The sequence below is a fragment of the Microcaecilia unicolor genome, chromosome 1, assembly GCF_901765095.1.
Source record: "Microcaecilia unicolor chromosome 1, aMicUni1.1, whole genome shotgun sequence".
Lineage (NCBI taxonomy): Eukaryota > Metazoa > Chordata > Amphibia > Gymnophiona > Siphonopidae > Microcaecilia > Microcaecilia unicolor.
Genome location: NC_044031.1, coordinates 404,803,445 through 404,827,502, shown reverse-complemented (window position 1 = coordinate 404,827,502; position 24,058 = coordinate 404,803,445). Strand labels below are relative to the sequence as shown.

Genomic DNA, 24,058 nt, shown 5'->3' with positions numbered 1-24,058 from the left:
TTCTCCAAGGGCTTCACCAAAACACTATGTTTTAAATATGAAAGTAATGTTTCTGTAAAAGTATGCAACAAATAAATTAAGTGCCAGGGGAAAAAGTAGGCTTTTTCAAATGACAGAAGAATAAAACAATTATTGCCCAGTATCTAGTCACTAAGATAAAAACAAATAGGTCTGATTATATTTCTTCATATCTGGCGTTCCAAGATCCCCAGAAAATGCATGGTAAAATTATGTCTTACCTGATAATTTTCTTTCCATTAGTCCCAACAGATCATTCCAGAGACGAGTGGGTTGTGTCCCTCTACCAGCAGGTGGAGATAGAGAAAACTTCAGAGTTTACTATATATAGACACGTGCAGCCATCTTACTCTCAGTATTGTCGATACCAAAGCAAGTGAAAAGCCAAGCAATCCACCATCAAAGTTCACTCCTGCCTCAAAAACACCTTTACAGGCCCTTCCTCCACCGCACCAGCGGGAGGGAAAACACCTAAGTGACAAATTGTCAACATAAGAGTAGGCCATGCTTCGTAGTTTTCCGTCAGTATGCAACGGTCCCTTAAGAAGGAGAGAACCTAGTGGAACAAAACAGGAACAAACACTCCTCTGGTGACTATGTACCTTAAGCCACCACACATGCAATAAAGGGTGGGCCTCTGGATTGATCTGTTGGGACCAATGGAAAGAAAATGATCAGGTAAGACATAATTTTACCTTCCATAGCGTCCCACAGATCAATCCAGAGACGAGTGGGATGTACAAAAGCAGTCCCCAAAGTAGGGTGGGTTCCCCAAACCGGCAAAGACTCCCAGTAAGACTTGACCGAACTCTCAAGACGGAGGACGGGGCATACCCCAACCCCCAAGAGGGCTCACGAACATCAGATAAAAATAAAGATATGCCACAGAACGTGGAACCAGAAAACACCAACGCTAGAGAAGAGCATGGTACCAGGTTCCAAAAACAGCGAAAGTCGGACATCCACATTTGATGAAAGGCGGTATTCGGCAAGGAGAGACAATTTTCCCAACGCCGGAGCTACATAAACATCTGCAAGCCTGAACACACAGCGAAGGAGCGCAAGTCAACTTGAAACTGTGGACCTGTGCCCAGAAAAGAATGAAGAAGGCAAGCCCCCCCGAGGGACGGTGTAAGTACCCAAGAGAATGAAGTTGCGCTCAACTTGCAGCGATAAAGCAGCATTCAACATGCCGCAAAAAACTGCGCTGAAAAGCAGCGATTGAACAGCGCACAAAAGCAGTGATGGAACTGTGATCAACCTACTGCAAAGAAGTCGCGTACAGGGATGGAGCTGCGCCCAGCTTCCCAGAATGAAGTCGCGCTCAACATCCAGCAAAGGATCCGTGCCCAACCTACAGTAATGGAGACGTGCTCAACCCAACACGCTGGCACCAAGCTCACAAGACACGATGGAGCCATGCTCAACAGAGAACAATAGAGCCGATCCCAACATGTATCAATAGATCGGTGCCCAACATGCGGCCAAGGAGCTGTGCACAACTTACCATAAAAAACATAGATGAAGCTGCTCAACATGCCACCAAGCAACTGTGCTCAATATGCAGCAATGGAGGTGAGCTCAACATGCAGCAACAAAGCTGTGCTCAACCTGCATCAAAGGAGCCGAGCTCAACATGCCGCAATGGAGCTGTGCTCAACATGCTGCAATGAAGCTGTGCTCAACATAGAGCAAATAACACAGATGGAGTACCAGAAAACAGCCAGAAAGGAAGGCGCTGCCAGGTGAGACCTGGCGGTTATTCCCAAGATCCAGAGGAATATGAAAGAAACACTGAACTAACATCCTCATACACACAGCCACAAGGCTGTGCCAGGCCAAGACGCAAAATGAAGCCGGCCTGTAACAGGAAAGTGATGAAAACCAACTAAGGGAGGAGTGAATCAGAACCTCCCTATGTCAGGGAGGAAAATACTGTAAAATAAAAAAAAAAAGAAACAAATAGCAGGGGCTTTACAAGCAAAATGCCAGAAGCACCAAAGACCAGACGGCCTGAAAAGGGACTGACCAGCAGCCGTAAAAGACTGACAGGCAAGAAACAATAGACTGAGCCTGCAGCATACACATAGCCAGCGAGAGACTCCTTCAGTTCGAAACTGACAGGAGAAGACCTCCAAATCGCAAAGGTACCGATCCCAGAAGGACCGAAGACCAGAATTAGACGCCGAAAGCGAAAATCAAAGAAACTTCGCAAGCGCTCCCTTAGAAGATCTTACCTCAAGCAGAACAAGCTGGACGGTCTGAGCCGGAGCAAGGACAACTGCTTCAGCTGAAGCAAGGCTCAACGGTCTGATCCGAGCAAAGCTCAACGTTGCGATCCGTAGTCAGACTTGACGGCCTGAGTTGTAGCCAGGCCCCGGACCGAAGTAAATCTCAACGGCCTGAGCCAGTTCACCGGTCGGAGCCGGAGCAAGGTCGCCGGCCTGAGCCGGGACAATGTCAATTGCTTCAGCCAAAGCAAGGCTCGACGGCCCGAACAAGTGTCGACGGCCTGAGCCGGACTCAGGCTCGACGTCCGGAGCTAAATCCAGATTCAATGGCCTAAACTGGAGAGAAGCTCGACGGCCTGAGCCAAAGCAAGGTCAGCAAAGCTCGACGGCCTGAGCTGGAACAAAGCTCGATGGCTTGAGCCGAAGCAAAGTCAGCAAAACTTGACGGCTGGAGCCAGAGCAACGGTCCACGGTCTAAGCCATGTACCCTGTTCAGTTTTCCCTGAAGATATGTTCCCTCATTGGAAAAACTGAGCCGGAGTGAGGCTCGACGGCCTGATCCAGAGAGGCTCGACAGCCTGATTCAAATAGAGGCTCGACAGCCTGAGCCCGAGCAATGCTAGATGCTCTGCGACAGAGCAAGGCTTAACTGCCTGAGCTGTAGCAAAGCTGAAGCCAGCCAGCGCCAGGCCCGACGGCCCCAGCCGGAGCCAGGCCCGACGGCCCCAGCCGGAGCAAGGCCCGAGCCAGAAGAAGGCCCGATGGCCTCCACTGGAAACTGACAGTTCCAGCTGTAACAAGGCCCAGATGGATCAATGCTGTACGCCTTCCTGCACCACTAGCACCCCCTGAAGTCGCCAACAGAATGCGCTGTCTGTCAAAAAGCGAGACTACCGCAGACAGGAGCAGATCCTGACTCCTCTAGATAGGGTAAGACCCAACACCCCAGAATGTGAAGAAATCAAAGCCACTTGTGAGTCAATGATTACAGACTGACAGGTCCCCTGTGCAGCCTACCAACCCACCTCTAAGGATGGTAACGAAGGAAGCTAGCAAGCACCAGAGACCTAGAAAGCAGCTTGAGGAAAATTTCAGCAGCCTGACAAACAGAAGAGCCCACAGATACAGGAGGAAATAAACCAAGGACTTGAGAATCTATGGCTCATTCTCAAAAACACAGTCTGTGCTAAAGTAAGCCAGGAAACACATGTAAAATTATAAAACCCACTGAAGCTGTGCTGAACAGCTCCAGACAGCAAAGCTGAGGAAAACAGACACTCTGCCCCTAAAGGCACAATTACCATGGTAACCTGCAGAAACTAAAGAACTGCAGAGAAAAAAATAACAGGCCTTCCAGCAACATGGTAAACAGAAATAATAAAGCAGCTAGGCACATGGAACTTGTACTATCACTGCATTAAACAGCAGATTGGACCACCGGACCTATTGCCTGCCTGCTCTATGTAAAAAAATAAAACCCCTAGAAGAAGCAGAGGGCACTTAGCATACATAGAGACAAAAGTGCCCCGGGCCCCCGCAAGAAGGGCCAGCAACGTGCACAGCCGAAAGGAAACCAAGAGATCATAGATAAAGCAAATTCCTACATAGAAAAACAGCAAGAAGAAGAGAACATTCTCCTGCTGCAGCAGTCTCGAAAACAGAGACCTGAGGAAATGCACAAAAGAAACGAGGAGGCGCTGCCAGGCTGTCACACAATAGGGCGAAGGCAACTGCCAGCTAAATAGGGCCGCTAAACACTGAAGAACTCCGAGTCAGAAAAACAAACAGAGAAGCGAGGGGTTTACCACACATGCTCCCTTTTCCCCAGACAGACGAACAAAATGTGGGTAGGACCGAATCCTATCACTCGGAGCACTTCCCCGCAGTGTACACGTAGCCAGACTCCGAGAACGTCCGGGAAACAGAACAGCCTGAAAACCGCGAAGGCCAAAAGCCCTTCACAAGATGGCATCCGCTACGGTGAAAAGCCCGCCAAATCCACACCGTGGACTAAAAATCCTAGCGGAGAGTATCTCCCCCGCTATGCTAAATCCTGAAAAGTCCCTGGTAACTCGCAATCTCCGCCAGGACCACACGAGGCCCAAGCTCCGAACGAACAGTTCCCCACTATAAAATAAGTAAAAAACACTCTTACCTTACTCAAAGGAGAAAATGAGCCCAAGGGAGGGAATACCAACCATTGCTGTGTCCACACAGAGCTAGTACCATCTCTGCTTCTTCATTCGGCTGTGCATTCCGTTTTGTTTTTTTTTTTAAAGGCAGGAGTGGCAGAGAAACCATACTCAGAGTCAAGTTATCACCACAGCATGGAGGCAGCGCAGGGGTAGGGGAGGGACCTGGCACCACCAGGTGTACCCCTTACTGGCTCGATCTGGCCACGGACCCCTAGCTCAACAAAACCTGAGGGAACAGGCGAGGAGCAAATTTCAAAGCGCTCAACTAAACCTGAGGGAACAGGCTAGAAGCAAACTCAATCCAGTGAGCTGCATAGGATGTGTCCATCCACCTTCTGAGATAGAGAGAATACTGAGAGTAAGATGGCTGCACGTGTCTATATATAGTAAACTCTGAAGTTCTCTCTATCTCCACCTGCTGGTAGAGGGACACAACCCACTCGTCTCTGGATTGATCTGTGGGACGCTATGGAAGCATAATTTAGGCTTCCTCCCTCCCCAGCAGAATTTTATAACCTTCCACTGTAAAAGTCTAAAACTGCAACCAAGCATGCAAATGGGTATATCTGTAGCACATACAGCATTTTTGGGAAGGGGGGGGGGGGGGGGTGGAGACATACAATATAAACTGATTGTACTATTCAGGGATAAGGGTAAATTCCTCCAACTCATTAAACTGTTGTTTTGTTAGTGTAAGAAACCTAGATACATTTAAGTTATACAATTGTTTGGTGTCTGGAGACAGTTAAACCCCCAAACATTGTTAGGAATCTGAAGCCCATTTTAATAGGAAGGAACCCACCCGACTGGCGTGCAGCCCCTTATCTGTGGCCAACGGGCCAAATTTAGAAAGGTTCAATTTGAACCCTGAAAAATCCCCAAATTTTCAAAAACATTCCATGAGAGTGGGCAATTATATGCTAGACTTACTCATATGCACAAGGAAATCATTCATAAAGTTCCACACCACTCGAGTAAACATCTTCTTGGCATTAAAACTTATAGAAACATTGAAAAATGTAGGCAGATAAAGATCATATGGCCTATCCAGTCTGCTCATCCATGCCATCTAATCTCCTTTAGAGATTCTATGTACTTGTCCCAAAGCTCTCTTGAATTCAGATACAGATTTCATCTCCATCATTTCCACAGGGAGCCTGTTCCACAAATTCACCATCCTTTCCATGAAGCAGTATTTCCTCAGGTTACTTCTTAATTTATCCCCTTTCACCTTCATCCTATGCCCCCTTGTTCCAGAGCTTCCTTTCAATTGAAAGAGACTCGTCGCCTGTGCATTTATGCTGCATAGATATTTAAATGTCTAACATATCTCCCCTTTCCCTCATTTCTTCCAAAGAACACATATTGAAATCTTTAAGTCTGTCTCCATATGCTTTATGACGAAGACCACTGATCATTTTAGTAGCCGCTCTCTGGACCGACTCCATCCTGTTTATATATTTTTGAAGGTGCAGTTTCCAGAATTGTACACAATATTCTAAACTAATAAAAAAGGCCCATTTCTGACAGAAATGAAACGGGTGCTAGCAAGGTTTTCCTCGGAGTGTGTATGTTTGAGAGAGAGTGTGTGTGAGAGATGGAGTGTGTGTGTCAGAGAGAGAATGAAAGAGAGAAAGAGACAAGAGTGTGTGTGTGTTTGTGTGAGAGAGTGTGTGAGAGTCAGAGAGGCATATTTTCAAAGCACTTAGCCTTCCAAAGTTCCATAGAAACCTATGGAACTTTGGAAGGCTAAGTGCTTTGAAAATGAGCCCCAGAATGTCTGTGTGTGTGTGACAGAGAGATAGAGTGTGATAGACAGAGTGTGTCAGAGAGAGTGTATGTGAGAGACAATGAGTGAGTGTGTGCCCCCCCTCTCGCAGGTCCCCCACCCCCCTCACCACACCCCCACCTCTCTGGTCTCAGGACCCCCTCCCCACCTCCCTCTCCCCTGCCCCCCCTCCAGTCATCCATGTCCAGCGACCCTCCTCTCCCCCTGTCCCCCCTGCAGCCACCCATGTCCAGCGACCCTCCCCTCGCCTGCCCCCCTCCAGCCACCCATGTCCAGTGACCCTCACTTCATCCCCCCCGCCCCCCTCCAGCCACCCATGTCCAGCGACCCTCCCCTCCCCCCGCGCATCAAACCCCCTTGCCACCCGCAGCTGTCACTGCCAATGCTGTCCGGCCGCTGCTGCTTCTCCTGTTGAGCAGCAGCGGCCGCTACGAAAAGAAAAAAGCAATTAATGTTTTTAAACATCAAGCACGGCACCGCAGACAGCCATCAGGAATTGACTGTCGGCTCTGCAGCTGCTCCTCCTCTCGCCTCTCACGTCGCTGCGCTCCTCCGGGGTCTTACTCCAGGGGCAGTGACGTGGAGGCGAGAGGAGGAGCGACTGCAGAGCCGACAGCCAATGCCTGATGGTTGTCTATGGTGTCGTGCTTGATGTTTAAAATCATTTATGGCTTTTTTTCTTTTTGTAGCGGCCGCTGCTGCTCAACAGGAGAAGCAGCAGCGGCCGGACAGTGTTACCAGTGGCAGCTGCAGGTGGCGAGGGGGTTGATGTGCTTTGGGGGGAGGGGGTGTTGTCTGATGGCTGTCTGCGGTGCCGCACTTGTCATTTTTTGATGCGCCGCTCCCTGCCACTTGCTCGGAGCAAGTGGCAGGGAGCAGTGCACTCACAGCTGATTCCCAGGCAGGGGGAGGAGTAGACAAACACGCGGAGCAAGTTGCTCCGTGTGTTTCCCTACTCCTCCCCCTGCCTGGGAATCAGCTGTGAGTGACGTCAGCCTGGCTACGGAGCCTAGCTCAGCAACTCCAGGAGCCACGGACACAGGCAGTCACTCACTAGAACGTTGGTGGTGAGAATTATTATATAGGATGAGGTCTTACACAGGGACATCATAGTAACATAGTAGGCGACGGCAGAAAAACACCTGTACGGTCCATCCAGTCTGTCCAACAAGATAAACTCATATGCGCTACTTTATATGTATACCTGACCTTGATTTGTATCTCCCATTTTCAGGGCATAGACCACAGACATCTGCCCAGTATTAGCCCCGCCTCCCAACCACCGGCGCTGCCACCCAATCTCCGCTAAGTTTCTGAGGATCCATTCCTTCTGAACAGGATTCCTTTATGTTTATCCCCACGCATTTTTGAATTCTGTTACCGTTTTCATCTCCACCACCTCGCGCGGGAGGGCATTCCAAACATCCACCACTCTCTCCGTGAAAAAATACCTCCTGACATTTTTCCCCCGAGTCTGCCCCCCTTCAACCTCATTTCATGTCCTCTAGTTCTACCGCCTTCCCGTCTCTGGAACAGGTTCGTTTGTGGATTAATACCATTCAAATATTTGAATGTCTGTATCATATCACCCGTTTCTCCTTTCCTCTAGGGTATACATGTTCAGGTCAGCAAGTCTCTCCTCATATGTTTTGTAACGCAAATTCCATACCATTATTGTAGCTTTTCTTTGCACCGCTTCATTTTTTATTACATCCTTAGCAAGATATGGCATCCAAAACTGAACACAATACTCCAGGTGGGGGACCTCACCAACGACCTGTACAGGGGCATCAACACCTCCTTTCTTCTGCTGGTCACACTTCTCTCTATGCAGTGTATATTCCTTCCTATGTTAGGCCTGTTACTAAGAGCTAGGCCTGCTACAAAGGCTTGTACATTGCTCTGTGTGGTTCTCACATGTTAGCCTGATAATAGCATCTTTGTGACATACTTTCTCAGGAACTGTTTATGGATGCACATTTGGCTGACTTTGCTGGAGCTGAGACTTTGCCTTTCATATAAGGTGGATATAACATTGGGAAGTGGTGTGAGACTGAGAATACAGTGAGCCTTATGTTTCAGTCTTGGGGTGAGAGGACACAAGGGTATTGTTCTATGTAATTTTTTGCTCTGTGACTAACTGCACGCTGTACTGATAACTGACTAGCCAATAGCTACCGACTTTGCACGTGAACCCCCATCAGGAGAGACTGATAGAATACATGACCAATCCATATATGGCACTGGCTACTTTCTGCTTTACTGCTTCTAGTTTATGGAAAATCACATGATTTGGGAGAAAATGAAACTTACTAATGGTATATATGTGATAGCTGAGAGAGGTGTCAGCTGAGCAGTCTTTGTTATTCAGTGATTGCGTCTGGCGTTGCTGTCTGACAACCTGCTCCAGAGAGAACAATTATTTTGTATACTGGCTCTGTGAGATACCAATAAAGATAATTACTGGTTGTGCTTGAGTCTAAGGTTTCGCTCTTATTTTTCAGCCTACGAGGCAGAAGTGTTTCCCCTCCTGGGGGGGGGGGGGGGGGGGCAAAGGGATTGGGAAAGCACATTTTGGCACCCAAACAGGGATGTGATTGCCCTGAATTGTCCTTGGATTTTCCCCCACTAAACTAATCAAAGAAGTCTGAGTTATTCCTACAGCTGGTTTGTGGAGATGTGCTGATAGCTTAGAAAAAAAGAAGAAGAGATTACTCCGGAGTTGATATGATGTGAAGAACTTGCAGGGTGTTTTGAATTTTACTGCAAAAGGCTAGTGGCTGCGGTCATTGGCATAAGTGTAGTGAGCTGGGTGGACGCGTCGACTGCACAAGTGGTGCACGTATGGAATTTTGAAGACGTCTGTATTATTATTTTTTATGTTGATTTTGATGGGAGGAAGTTAGTTCTCAACTACTTTCATTGAGAGTAGGGAATAGATAATGTACTTAAAATTGTGTGCACCCCAGAAACTCTTTACTGTAGAAAGTTCTTGTAAATTATTGTGGACGTGGCAGCATGATAAAAGTCAGTATCTGTAGTTTGTGTATGTACTATTCTTCCTTTAATGGCTCAGGATATTAAAATGTAATGCCATAAATTGCTAAAATCTAAGGAGGGATTTTTTTTCTCTGGCCTGTTTCTCTTGTATTCTTGTTCAGAGCCTTGGCTATTTGTGAAAGGGTTAACAGCTTGTCACAGCATGTATTACTGTTTGCTTTGAAATGAAGTGAGAAAAAAGTGCTGTATTGATTGTGCAGACAGTGAGATTGTTTATCTGTGTTTCTTGTGACATCATTTAGTATGGGAAAAGAGGGTTTTTTTTTGTTTTTTTAAATTTGCAACCAGTCCGTGTTACTTGATCACAGAGCACTGTTGTGTGTAAAAAAACAGCTGTATTTCTTTTCCTTGCTTCTTGGCAGAGGTGGAGTTAAAGCCGCTCTTTCTTTTTTTTTTCCTCTCTCCTTTCTGTTGCTATCCTTCATCACTGTGTGTGGGCGTGCGTGTAGACTGGTCAGTTTTTATTTTCTTTCAGGGAGAATTCAGCTGCCTTTATATTTTGAGAACTTTATTATACAGAGACCTTTCCTTTGAAATAAACTGTTTTTCCTGCCTTTTGCTACTTCATTTCAGCTGTCCCTATTATGGCTGCTTTAATTGCATTTTATATTTAAATCCAACTGTTTTGTGTTTCAAGGGCCCTGATTAACAAAGCAGAGGAATATTTAAAATGCAATACAATTTTTTAATTTCCAAATTATAGGCTACTTCTTGCCTGATCTATATTTTGTAAAGGTCAGCCAAGGATTTGTATTTTTATTAGATTGGGTTCAAAGCTTGCCATTACTTGTTCTGCAAATCTTGTTCTGCATTCTCTGTAGTATGTTTCATCGCTAGTTTTTACATTAGTTATTAGTTTCCTGACAGGCTCGTGCTTTCTCCCTTTAAATTTCGTTACAAGACATGTTTGTCTAAATGTGTTTAATTCTTAGGTCTCATGAGAGAGCCATGCATCTGTACCCTAGGTTACTGAGATTTCACAGACCTACCTCCCAGGAAATTGTTTACTTTTTTATGTGCTTTGCCTGACACTTTTTTGTGCTGTTCTAGTGTGCCCTACTTTGTTTAAATTGCCTTCTATATTTCACTGCATAAGAGGTAGCTTGTTACCATTATCTGATAGCGAACTTTCCCACTTGTTTTATATTATCTGAATTTGAAAACTGTTTCCACCTTATTTTAGCCACCAGAGGGAGCTACCATGATAAAGATTTACATTTATGTTTTGAATTGTAGGGAGGCTAATTGTGAAAAAGAGGGATGAAAATTCCCATTCATTTTTGGGTAATTCTATGTGAAAGGTTACAGAGATGATCAACTAAATGATTTGTAATGAGACATTGTAAAAGTTGGTAGCTGTTCATGTGCAAGTTGGATGCACTGTTTACCAGTGCATATTGTGAAATGTCACATGGCAGCATATTTTATTTCATTTATTACATTTGTACCCCACGCTTTCCCACTCATGGCAGGCTCAATGCGGCTTACATATACAGGTACTTATTTGTACCGGGGGCAATGGAGGGTTAAGTGACTTGCCGAGAGTCACAAGGAGCTGCCTGTGCCTGAAGTGGGAATCAAACTCAGTTCCTCAGGACCAGAGTCCACCACCCTAACCACTAGGCCACTCCTCCACTCCTATCTTGAAAGTACACTGTACGTTGTTTAGATGCTTTAAGTGAATAAATGTGTGGACGTATGTGCAAGTGGTTTAACAGGGAAATTTATATGAATTATGGTATACTCTTTTGCGATAGGCTACAATAGCAATTGCTTTTCTTCTTAATTAACTTTCACTAGATTTTGTATCATGTATAAAACTTGAGAACAGCACTGAGCTAATGCCATATAGTTTCCAACAAGTGAAACAGTGACTTTTATGACCTTATGCCTATAAACCACTATTAAGTCCTCATTGCTCTGCTGTTTACTTGTTTCATTGTCTTCCTTCAAAGCACCTTTATTTACTCTAAGTTGGCATCCTTTTGAAGCATACTGTGAGACTAGTCTCCAAATAGTGACATCTACTGCTGCATTGCTGGACGGAGAATTTTGTTGGACTCATTTGTGTGATTTAAGACCTGCTCCATTTACTGGATGAACTGTTGAACTCTACCCCTGTGATTACACTGTTGCTCTGATTGCAGAATTTTTGCTTTTATGTAATTTCTGTTCCATTTTTAGTTATAATGCTTTTTGTCTGCTTATTAGGTATACAAGCATATGTTTACAGTTAGATTCATGTTTTATAATGTTTTTGGTCACATAATAAGAAGTGTTCTGTCCATTTCATAGCCAAATGTTGTTGTTTCTAATTTTCTGTATATGCCCTCTTATCCTTCAACTACTGGCTGCTATCTTCCTTCTTAGGCAGATCGCCATTTGTCTGTAGATGTACAGCTCACATTTCTTTAATAAATGCCTTTGCAGACACAATAGTCAGAGACTCTGCACTAACTGCCCCTTTACATGACAGTCTTTTCCAGATAGATAAAGTACCCTTCCTGGATCAGGTACTCCACAAGAGGGATGGTAACAAGAATATTCACAGCATACTAGTTTCCCCAATACTGTAAATTTTTCTGTTCATAATGTATGTTCTGTGCTAAGTACAATTTTCAGGGAGCACAGGATTGACTCCCTTTTGAAATTCTGTTTGTCAGACAGTATGTAATCCCTCAGTTTGCCTCACTGAAAAAAGAAGTCATGAGGAGGCTGTGAAATCACTGGCAACATATATGAAGAAAAAGTTAACTCACAAAGAAGTTTCTCTGTCTAATGTCATTCCAGATCAGTTTAAAGACCCTGCACACACAACACTTGGAAGGATCCTATTTACTTTGGACTTTTCCGAACCAAGGTCTTATCAGCTGCTGCTGTGAAGCTGCAAAACCATACTTCCTGCTTCAGATATCTGAAGTCTGCTGCCTGTATGTCGTTTAACAAAACTTGACTCAGCCATACTTTGTACTGTCTGTTGTGATATTGAACATGCCCCCTTTCATACTGATCATTGCAACATTGATGATTGGGGCCTTACGGTTCAAGAGTTTTCATTTATTTCATTTTTGTCATTATTCTCACAGCCTTGCTAGCAACAGTTTTGTTGTTAAAAAGAGGATTTACAATTTGTATTACTCCAACATTTGTGAAAGAACTGTTATAACTTTTTAACCTTCTCATGTCTGTTTTGAGTTGGGATCCTGGTCCTGATAACACTGCCTGGAGTCCTTACAACAGGTTTCATATATTGTGTGAACCTTTACGTGACAGTTGCACCACAGGCCCAGGGACTCTTACTTTAGAAACAACTGGCTTCTATGGGATTGGTCTACTTAAACTTGAACAGGGAAGCATACCATTACCCAGACCTAACGCTGGAGATTTGGTACACTTTTGGCTGATTTCATATAAGATCCTAGATAGAGATTTGCGCCCTTGGTTCTTCTATAGGCAAAGGGGAGATACTTTTGAGCTGTTTGAAATTGTTCACACACAAACCCACTGGGGGGCCATCCCTTTACCGCTTCCATTCTGAGTGTTTTTCATTTTCTGTTGTTGCTCAGTAGTGTCCACAGATCCTGAACCTATTGGGCTCGGAATGGTCCAAGCAGGAGACTGGGTCCTAATCAAGGTTATCAAGAGGGAAAATTGAGCTTCACCTCAATGGGAAGGTCCATACATATAGGCTCCTGGGTACACTTATCACACTGCTATAAGGTTACAGAGGTTGGAGCTGAGATTACACAACCAGAGTAGACCAACTTCTTGCAAGGGTAAGCCCGGCTGCAAAGGGGAGGTGCTTCAATAGGAACCCTCGTCTCAAATCCGGTGAAGAAAACAACAACCCAAGTGAGAATTTAGGGTCGAAAACGGAGTACTTAACATCTGACCCAGATGACCCACGTGAACAATTGATTGAGACAACAGTTTGGAGTCCCTTCGGATGCATGGAAAAGAGGAGAGCATTCCGGACCTTGACTGACAGACAGATAACACTCAGGTTGGTCCTAGGAACCATCTGTGGTATACTTCTTATCATCCTCCTGCTCCATTTCATAGCCGCAGTTAAACAGACACCAAATCCTGGAGATCAGGAAAGGAATCATTCCCAAAACTACTACCATCGGATGCTGGAGAACTTCACTCAAGCTTGATGCCAAGTTCCTGCTGCTTAAGTACTACACAAACTTTAGACTGCTCCTGTCTAATCTGGACACTTTTTGCCTTTGGACTCTTACCCAAACATCATCTTTCCTTGAAGGAGATTCTTCCTGGAACCATCTATCTGATCTTCGCCCTTCATCTACTGTTTTGTCTGGAGCTTGAGAAGGACTTGTTTATTTTGAACTGTGCATTTTGGACTTTTGCCATAATGAAGTATTTGCTATAATGAAGTATTTGCTTTTCATTCTTACAACTCTTTGCTGTTCTCCTATTCTTGTTGCTTACTCTCCACCCTCTGTTTGTCTTCTTACCATTAATACTACTCCTAATATGTCTGCAGCTTCTGTTGCCTAGTTTTCTAATGCTTGGTATCATATGCTGTCTGCTGCTATACTAGTTAACTATTCCTGTATTGTGGTAACCGTAATCGTTCTCTCTCTCTTTCTCATGTCTTCTATGTATTTCCTTTTCTGGTACAAGTCAACACTTAGATCAAGTATTGTCTTGTGTGACCACTTTTCCTTTTAATTCTAATCGTGCTGTTTTTCCTTCTATGGATATTTTCTGGCATTGTTCTACTCATTTACATACACCTATAGACTTGATTTTCTATTCCTGCTGAATTTCGTTTATTTTCTTTCACTGGTGCAGGTTCTCTCTTTACTCCTGGCTTGCAGGCCGCAACTAATGCTAAGTGGCTTCAGAAAATTCGATATGACATGTTGAAATTTCTTAATTTACTATTCTGTATGCTAACTTCTGCTCTTCCTGTTGATTTTTCTACTGATGCTTGGTTTTCAGGTTTGTGTTCTTGTGTAAGAAATTGTTTTTCAGGTTTGTGCCCTTGTGTAACACACATGACATCATAGTTTTAATTGTTCACGTACCCACTTTGGCTCATGGTACCATACCATTGCTTCATGCTGTCCCTTACACATATCATTCTCTCCTGCACCCCATTTTTGTCCTCTAAATTTTATTTTTTGTTGTTAATCAGCGATTGTTTTAGCTGAAATATCCCTTGTGACCTATTCTCTCTGAGGCACTTCCAGTACTGGCTCTGTAGAAACCACCCTCCAGTCTTCCACCTCTGTGTGTGCTCTGTGTGTGTGAAAGGCTTCATGCTCCTCGCCTTTCAGCCTTTCAAGAGGGAAATGTATATTCTTTCCTATGTTAGGCATGTTACTAAGGGCTAGGCCTGCTAGAAAGGCGTGTACATTGCTCTTTTTTTTTTGTTTGTTTCACAAATGTTTACTGGAACAAACAACCAAAACAATAACAGCAGCTTAAGAGTGTTCCAAAGGATTCTTGATTATACAAAAAACACCCACAATCCCTCCCATCCTCCCTTCCCACCCATATACAATAGAATCCTGTCCTTTCAGATCTGGTAAACTCTTGAACAGATCCAAGAGCAAACAAAAGGATGAGTAATACAACAAGTAACAATAATTCAAAGCCAGCTGACTACCTGATGTGACATGGCTAGCCAAAAAGGCTTCCAAATACACTGAAATCTAACCCAGTGGCCCGGATAATTCTAGCCTGTTCGATAGCATTCCAAAATCATGAGGACATACACCATATTAAGCCAGAGTCACATTAGAAGTGTCAGCCTGTTAACTACTGTAATAAAATTACATGTTTAACTAAAAGGAACAAGTAAAACAGTAAAGCACGTTTAGTCTTATTTGGACAAATAGAACTATTGGTATAATTATCAAACAAAAAAAAGCCAAGCTTGCAGGGGCAAACAAAATCCAAAAAATGCCCTGAATTTGTCACTGAAACAACTGTCAAAATTGTTGAACCAAAGCATAGGCCCAGAACATGTGACCCAGAGTGGCCTCTGGTTGTGAACATTTGAGACAGTCCCACTTTAAAATCCCTCCGAGGAGAAAAGTGCGAGCAGAACAAAAACTTGTAATGTTGCTCCTGACGAACTGCAGAAGCAAGTATGACCAAAGGCTTACAAATCAGTTGTTGGAACAACTCTGGAGGTAGATCAGTTCCTAAGTCACCAGACCATGCAGTCGTCCCCTTCTGAAAGTTTAAAGAAGGGAGGTCTGCACGTAGACCTTACATAAGAAAGAAACTCTCTGCGTAATGGCATTTCCCAGTAGAAAAGTTTCTTCCACTTTCTCAGTCTTGTCATCTGTCAAAGCCATCATAGATAATGATGTGACATACCACCACTGTATATTCTTTCCTCTGTTAGGCCTGTTCCTAAGGGCTAGGCCTAAGGCCTGTACTTTGCTCAGTTTGGATCTCACATGTTAGCCTAGTAACTCAGCGTCTTGTGTAACAATCATTGCTTTCTCAGGAGCTGAGAGCTGACACTTCATAACATTTAGTTTGCAGCTGAGTATGTTTTTCATATAAGGTGGCTGCAACCTTGGCAGTTGCTGACAGGCTGAGGACACAGTGTGAGGGCTAAGGGAGAAAGACAGAGAGAGGACACAAGGGTATTGTTCTGGCTGTGCATGCAGAACTGACACAGAACTCATAAGTAATTAACCAATGGCCACAGACTGTTCACATGCAAACACATCAGAAGAGACTGATAGAATACAGGAACAATTCCATATATGGTACAAGGCTCCCTAATGGTTCTGGTGTATGGGAAATCACATGAGTTCCGGGAAAATGTAACTTGTAACAGTATATATGTGATGTCCGGGGCAGAATTAGCTGAGCAGACCGTGTCTTTTAGGATGTGCACTGCTGATTGGCAACCTGCTCCAGGGAGAGAACTATTTTGTATTTTTTGGCTCTATGAGATACTAATAAAGGTAATTTACTGGCTGCGCCTAATGGAGTCTAAATTCTCTTTCTTATCTGTGTTTTTCCTCCCTGGGGGGGGGGGGGGGGGGCTAAGAGGCGGAAAATACACACCACACCTGTAGGTAAGGAAAACAGCTGGCTAGATTAAGATCATACGGAGCACAAAAATGGGTAAAAGAGGCAATTGTCCCATTCTCCATAATACAATGCTTAAGAAAGGAAACCCCACTCTCTTCCCAATCCACAAAGGATTTGTCAGTCATGCCAGCTGGGAAGTCACTGTTACCTTGAAGACTCAACCACACTCTAACCCGAAAATTCAAATTCTTCTTCTTACATAAGCACACCCACATCTTCCTCAAGGGAGCCACATCTTCCTCAAGGGAGCTACAAGACACCTATGTTTGATGTAAGCAAGCACACGGCGTGGCACTGTGTATAGAACATTCTCTGCTCATAGGAAAGAGGTGTGTAATAGTCAGTTTATTTCAACTAGTCCTTCATATGTCTAAGATGGCAAGCTCTATTATATAAATCTAAGCCTGGGAGTCCCAGGCCACCCTGTTGCAGTGCATATGTCAATTGTTTATAGGTTAAGCGTGCTTTGTTACCCTTCCAAAGAAAGCATAGTACCATCAATTGGAGCTGTAATTTGTCCCGCCTATGAAAAGAAATGGAATAGTTTGAAAAACACAGACATTTTGGTAAGATAACCATCTGAAAAAGCAACAATCGGCCCATCATGGCCAAAGACAAAGGGAACCAATTAGTTAATAAAGAATTTGTGAAAGTCAGTAAAGGTTTAATATTGACCTCATACAACCTATCTAAAGAAAGAGGCAACCAAACCCCCAGATATCTAGTAGCCTCACCTCCCCAATGAAAAGGACATTGCACCCCCGCCAAGTTCTCAAGTGTGATATTAACAGGAATAGTGACCATTTTCTGCTAATTAAGCTTAAAGTAATCTTCTACCCCAAAGAAGGCAATGAGCTGGAGAAGAGCAAGGACCGACTGCAAAGGCCTAGTCAACACAAGAAAAACATCATCAGAAAATGCTACAGAGTCCCCTAGGCGCACCCCATGAATGTCCGGGTGCAATTGTATATTCTGCAAAAATGGTTCCAAATACAAAACAAAAAGAAGAGGAGAAAGTGGGCATCCTTTTTGAATGCCTCTGTGAATCATAAAGGGAAAGGATTGTACACCATTAACCAAAGCCTGTACACTAGGATTGGCATACAGAGCCCACAAAACCTATTAAAAAAAAAAACCCTGAAAAAAGCCAAAAGAAAGGAGCACTCAAAAAAGAAAGGGCCATGAGAACATCAATAGCTTTCTCAGCATCCCAACTCAATGCCAGTGCTTCCTGACTGTGCAAATTACAAGATTCCCAGGCAGCCGAGATCTTACTTACATTAAAAACAGAATGCCGAGCACGCACAAAACCAACTTGATCATGATGAATCAAGCGTGGCAGTAACGTGCTGAGTCAAAGCTAGAATCTAAAATTTTAGAGTCCATATTAAGTAATGAGATAGGGCGATAAGATGTCACATAATGATGATCCTTGCCTGGCCTGGGAATCAGCATAAGTAATGCCTGAGTAAACTCTTTTGAAAAGTCCCCGAGCTATCTCTTGATCAAAAAAGGATTTCAAAACCGGGGCCACTTGAGATTCCAATAGTTGATAAAATTACCCGGAGTAACCATCCGGCCCAGCCGACTTAATCAAAGCTAGGGAATGGATCACCCCTTTAATTTTCTCCTTCTGTAATAGGTGCATTAAGAGAATCCATCTCAGTCTCTTGCAAGTGAGGAAGACCTAAGCCCCCCAAACAAACGAGGAAAAGCTTGCCGATACTGGGAGAGGAGAACAGACTTTAGTAAAACCCATGAAAATGATCAGCCATGGCCCTAGGGTTAGAACAAAAGCCACCCTCATCCTTGTCTAGTAGCACTACAGAAATGATAAGCAGTAGTAGTAAATAGCATGAATCGGCTTAGCGCCCAACCATTGATGTATCAATATAGAAAGCAAAGTGCCCGCCTTATTCCCATGCACCTGTAATTTGTACTTTTAATAAGTCTGAGCTCTCCTCGCTCACTCATGTAGCTTAGCATTAAGTGTTGCTTGAACTGCCAAGAAACTTTCCTTATTTAAGGGTGTCAGATTACCAATATATTTCCGCCACTCCCGAGCCAGATCCCTGGTCAGCGCCAATATAGAACGATTCAATTCATGGCCCCGTCTAATAGCAAAGCCTATGATGTCCCTCCTCCCCTCCCCCCTGTAAAACCGTCTTCGCAGTCTGCCAGAAAAGAAGGGGATCATCCTTATTTATAACTTTGTAGGCACAAAAAAAATTCCCACTTATCTACCAAATACTTCTGAAAAGAACCATCCTTGAATAAATATTTAGGAAAGGTCTATCTGAGCATATATTGAAAGGTCTCAGCCCACTGAACTTCCACCCAAACTAAAGAATGATCAGAAATAACAGGGTCCTTACTTTCTGCCTTCAAAAGAAGAGTGAACCAAGAACTAGAAACAAAAATATAATCCAAATGGGAAGCCACGCTGTGGGCTCAGGCAAAATGGGTAAAACTCTTTTCCAGAGGATGCAGTGTATGCCAAATGTTGGCAACATCCAAACTGGAAGACAAATAAGGCAGCCCCTTCAAGGGATTAGGTTTTTATGAAGAAGCGGGAAACCTGTCTAATCCAGGATCAATCACCAAATTAAAATCACCAAATTAAAATCACCAAAAAGAAATATAGGAAAATTACCCAAAGAACAACACTGCTGTATAACAGTAAGTAAAAAGGTATGGCTCTGCACAGCAGGACAATAAATATTTGTCACAATGATGTTGAAATTCTGTCAATGTAATTTAACAATCACATAGTGCCTTTCCGGGTCTAGTATCTTTTGTTCAATCACACAGGGGAATGCTTTTCTAATAAGAACAGCCACACCAGCCCTGCGCTCCCCAGAAGAAGCTGCCACCACCTTTTGAACCCAATCATGTCACAATTTAATATACTCTGAATCGGACAGCCAGGTCTCCTGTAAACAAGCCAACTGGATTCTATGACAGCGTAAGAAGGTGAGAAGCTTCTGGCGCTTAATAGGACAGCCTATACCTGAAACATTCCAGGATGTCGTGCACACATCAGCCATCACTCATCCAGACTAAAGAACTCAAATACAGAAGGAACATAGCCAAGAAACAGGGTGTTTGGTGCTCAGCGTTCACCAGATCCCCTGCAAAAATAAAACAAGAAATCATATGCATAGCTGACATAAGCTCATCCAAACAAAATATAAGTAAAGCCCCTACCCAAACATACCACACAAACACAAGCATGCAAACAAACCCTCTCACCTCCTCCCACATCCGCCTCAATATCCCAGACAGCAAAAGCCCCAGAGACCCCCAAAATTACAAATACACGGATCACTTGTGCTTACTCCCTCCTCCCGCATGATCTCCCCTCCTCCAAACAATATCATCCAATATCAAAGTGCAAAAACAAATCAGCAAACCCATCAGTTGAGAAAGGCACACAGAAAGAAAAAAAATAACCACAGAAAAAAATAAAATAACCACAGAAACAATGACAGTTATCCTGGGCCACTCGCCACTGGATTCTCTGAAGGAGTTGAGAGAAGAAGCTGGAGACCATTGAGTGGCCTCCTCCAATGTCTCAAAGGTATGTGGAACCCCATTGTGAGCAGTGTGGAGGCGCACTGGATATTGTAAGGTGAAACGTACCTGCTTGTTCACCAAGCGCTCTCCTCTTAGCTGCGACGCCTGCAGAATAGTCCTGAAATATCAGGATACGAACACTCTGATAACGAAATCCTTGCTCTGGCTATAGACACGAAGCACCAATTCTTTATGACCAAAGTGAAGTGAACAATGATGGAGCGCGGTCTACGATCTCCTGCTGCCACGCAACCCAGCCGATGTGCTCGCTCGACGTGGAGCTCACCTAGAGAATTTTCCAGCAGCAATTTCAGCTTGATCCACGCTTCCAAAAACCCCAACAACTCAGCATCTTGCACTGATTCGGGGAATTCCTGCGTGATCTATTTTCTAAGTCCTCCAGTTTGGATTCACATTGAATTAGGGCCCGTTGTTGAAGTGCCTGAAGATCGGCGTGGGTTTTCCTAGTCGCATCTTCCATCGAGTTAATGTGGGATTCACATTCTGTCATGCAGTTACCAAAATCCACCACTTTACGTGAGAGCTCAGTAAATTGTGCTAGACTCGGAAACTGCTCCTTCAAAGCAAGTAGCACCATTTTGCTAATTTGCTGAGCTATATCAAGTATTCGGTTTGGTCCGCCATCTTGGAAGTCTCTCCACCCACCACAAGTCGCTCCCTATCCTTTCTTTTTGCCTTGCTAATCATAGCTGGAGGCGAGTGGTGTACAAAGTTTTCCATAGAATGACTCTAGCAAGGAGGAGAAGGTAGGACAAAATCCGTGCCGATTTTAGCTCAAATCAGGGGTGTGAAGGAACAGGAGCCGGGGAGCTCTGACTAACACAGCCTCCCTATTCAGCACATCACGTGATCTCCTTAATCTAACTTTTTAAATATTAAAAGCCAGGTAAAATATGAGTATGTTGAAGTTGCATATGACAACAAATTTATCAATTTAAACTGCAAATTGCTAAATCACAGGAAAAAAGGAAAGGGAAAAAATAAAACAGACACCATATAAAGAGCTAAAGGCTCTCAAATATAAGGTGAGCAAAACATTAAATGAGTTCTGAAACACTGTCATATAAGGAACACTGATTCTGATAACGTACTAGGCATGATTATAGATTCAAACCCAGTTCCTTTCATCCCAAGAACCAGGGCATTAAGCACTGTGCAACTAAAAACGTTCTTAACTGGAAACTCTTTACTGGTTCCACTTACTTTATGCCACTGAAGTGCATGATGCTTAAAATGATTGCAGCTTTCACAAAGAAAAGAATAAAGAAATCCACTAATTCAGCAATAAACCTCTGCACCAGAGATGGGATGAAATACTCACGACCTGAAATACAAGAAAACAGACTTAAGCATGCGGGCAATACATTGAAATCCTTAAGCTCAGTGCCAGTGGTGTAGCCACAAGGGGGCCCCCTTGTATTGAAACCAAGCATCTATGCTGTGGATGGTGGGGATCCCCAAGCCCTGCCGGCCAAAGTTGTTCTCCATCAGTATTCTGTCAACGGCACTTTCTATGGGCCACCGCTGCTGAGCTGGGACCCAGCTCCTACTTGCATGCTCAGTTTTTGAGAAATGAAGCATTCGCTAGAAGGGTAACTGCCCTGCCCATGCTATTTTTTGCATGTGTGGGGGCAGGGGGAGTCCAGAGCAGGGATGGTGGCCCAGAGAAAGTGCGATTGAACAGAGAAAGTTGGAAAACTTCTTCGGCTGTCGGGCTTGGGGATCCCAGCCAGTAGCCATAGGTATCTGGGGTTGGGGGGGGGCATACAGAGAGCAGGGGATGGGGCAAACGTTTGTGCCCCCCTCACTGTGGGCTCATACCCCCCCCCCAAAAAAAAACAACAACAACAACAACAAATGACAGTCTGGCTACACAACTGCTCAGTAGCAATAAGAGATGCAAACACAAGGGATCACTAAGTAGTGATGTATACCATCATAAAACTAAAAATTATCACTCATGCCCCTTTATGGATTGTTAGGAATTACTCAGAAAGAATAGCGCCTACAGATAAAGTATGCCTGTAAGTAATACAGAACCCCTTTTATATACATCCTTTCATTTAATTTTTATGTATAGCTTCATAAAGGACTTTCAAATTGGGAGTGCTTTTACTAATTTCATTTTTTATAATTTTCTAGGACAATTTTGTTTCACTTGAAGGAGGTGCTGTTTCAATTTCTCTTCTCATACGTGGCAATGAACTTAGAGCCTGTCCTTTGCTATTTATATGTGTTCCTTAGTGCCCTCATACATACTCAATCACTCTATTTTTTTAATCTTAGTTTTTCAGTGTCTTTTAGCTGGATTATTAATGATTTTTACTATATTTTATGCATGTGTATTAATACCATTTTTGACATACAAATGTTTTAATGAGTTTTACTTATTATTTATGGCTTTATTCATCCAACAGTATGCCCCTGATGAAGTCTTTATTTGGGAAAATGTAGCCATGTCGGGTTTCTGCCATTTGAGTTCCCTGTAGATTGCAACAATAAAATTGCTTTGAACTTTTACACATTTTTATCTTCATATTCTGCTGTTGTTTCTAGCCTTCTGGTGTTTTGCAGATCTCCGCTTTTATTTGCTGTGCTTTACAAAAAGAATCTCCACTGCATCCTACTGAAAGCCTTCTCTAACAACAGGATGGTGCCCTTTTCAGTCACCCAGGCCAGTTCTAATATTTTGTATATTTCCGGACCTCTCTCCTTCAAACTCTACCTGGTCCAAATTTACCTGGCTGGGCATTACGTTGCCAGATAACTGAAGGGGGATCTGATAGAGGCCTATAAAATAATGAGTGCAGTGGAACAGGTAGATGTGAATTGCTTGTTTGCTATTTCCAAAAATACTAGGACTAGGGGGCACGCTATGAAACTACAAAGTAGTAAATTTACAACAAATCAGAGAAAATATTTCACTCATCATGTAATTAAACTTTAGAATGCGTTGTCAAAGAATGTGGTAATAGCAGTTAGCTTAGCGGGTTTTAAAACAAGGTTTGGATAACTTCCTAAAAGTCCATAAACCATTATTAAGATGGACTTGGGGAAAATTCACTGCTTATTTCTAGGATAAAATGTATTGTACTGTTTTGGGATCTTGCAAGGTACTTGTAACCTGGATTAGCCACTGTTGGAAACAAGATGCTGAACTTGATGGACCTTCTGTCTGTTCCAGTATGGCAACGCTTATATGATCTTATGTTGATTCACCAGAATCCCAGCCAAAATTTTATGTTTATTATGGATTGATATACCATCTTTCAAATTAAAATCAAAGTGGTTTACAACAAAACATAAAAATGACAGAAATCAGAAAAACTACAAACTTGCTAAAAACAGATAAAAGAGACAAAGAGGTAAGTTCAAAGCTATGTCTGCTATGAGAGTGGGTCACATCGGTCCACTGACCTCACCACAGTGTTAACCTCCTCAGAAGATCCAAGTGAAAAGGCAGATCTTCAAAAGACTAACTAAATCTTAATGTATGACTGCATGAAATGAATATCTTCAGGTAGGGAATTCCATAGGTGAGGAGCAATAAAGAAAATGCAGAGTGATGGGTTGATTACCATCAATACTTAAAAAGAGAGATATGGCAATATGAACTACATAAAGTTCCTTAAGAGTAGTTAAGATACTCGCCTGCTTCATGGTTTGGGGCAATTTCTTCCCCCTACTCTCATACAGAATTTAAAAATTTTTACTAGTAGAGGAGTCACCTCTCCCTTACAGGCATTACAGAAAGATAAAAAAACCACAAAGTCCAAGAAGTGTCCAACCAGGATGGTGCCACATATTCTAAATATCCAACCCTGGGGCTTTTGGTTTTTAACCAATCTGTACATGCTGTCACGTCTTCAGTCAATCTCCACATCTAGCAATCAAATTTCAGTTGGACCTAACACAAAGAAAGGGACTACACTCTCTAACTCTCCCTTCTCCCTGTAGAGATCCTACATAAGTACATAAGTAATGCCACACTGGGAAAAGACCAAGGGTCCATCAAGCCCAGCATCCTGTCCACAACAGCGGCACCAGGCAAGCTTCCCAAACGTACATTCTATACATGT

At 43.5% G+C, this 24,058-nt stretch overlaps 1 protein-coding gene across 1 annotated transcript in view; it reads right to left on the bottom strand.

Moving 5' to 3' along the window:
* The window catches only part of FAM8A1 (family with sequence similarity 8 member A1), a 69,408-nt gene that overhangs the window by 28,164 nt on the left and 17,186 nt on the right, over window positions 1-24,058 (bottom strand). Inside the window, exon 2 of the mRNA XM_030211353.1 lies at window positions 21,183-21,303. Within this exon, the coding sequence (XP_030067213.1) occupies window positions 21,183-21,303 (121 nt within the window). The remainder of the gene's footprint in view (window positions 1-21,182; window positions 21,304-24,058) is intronic.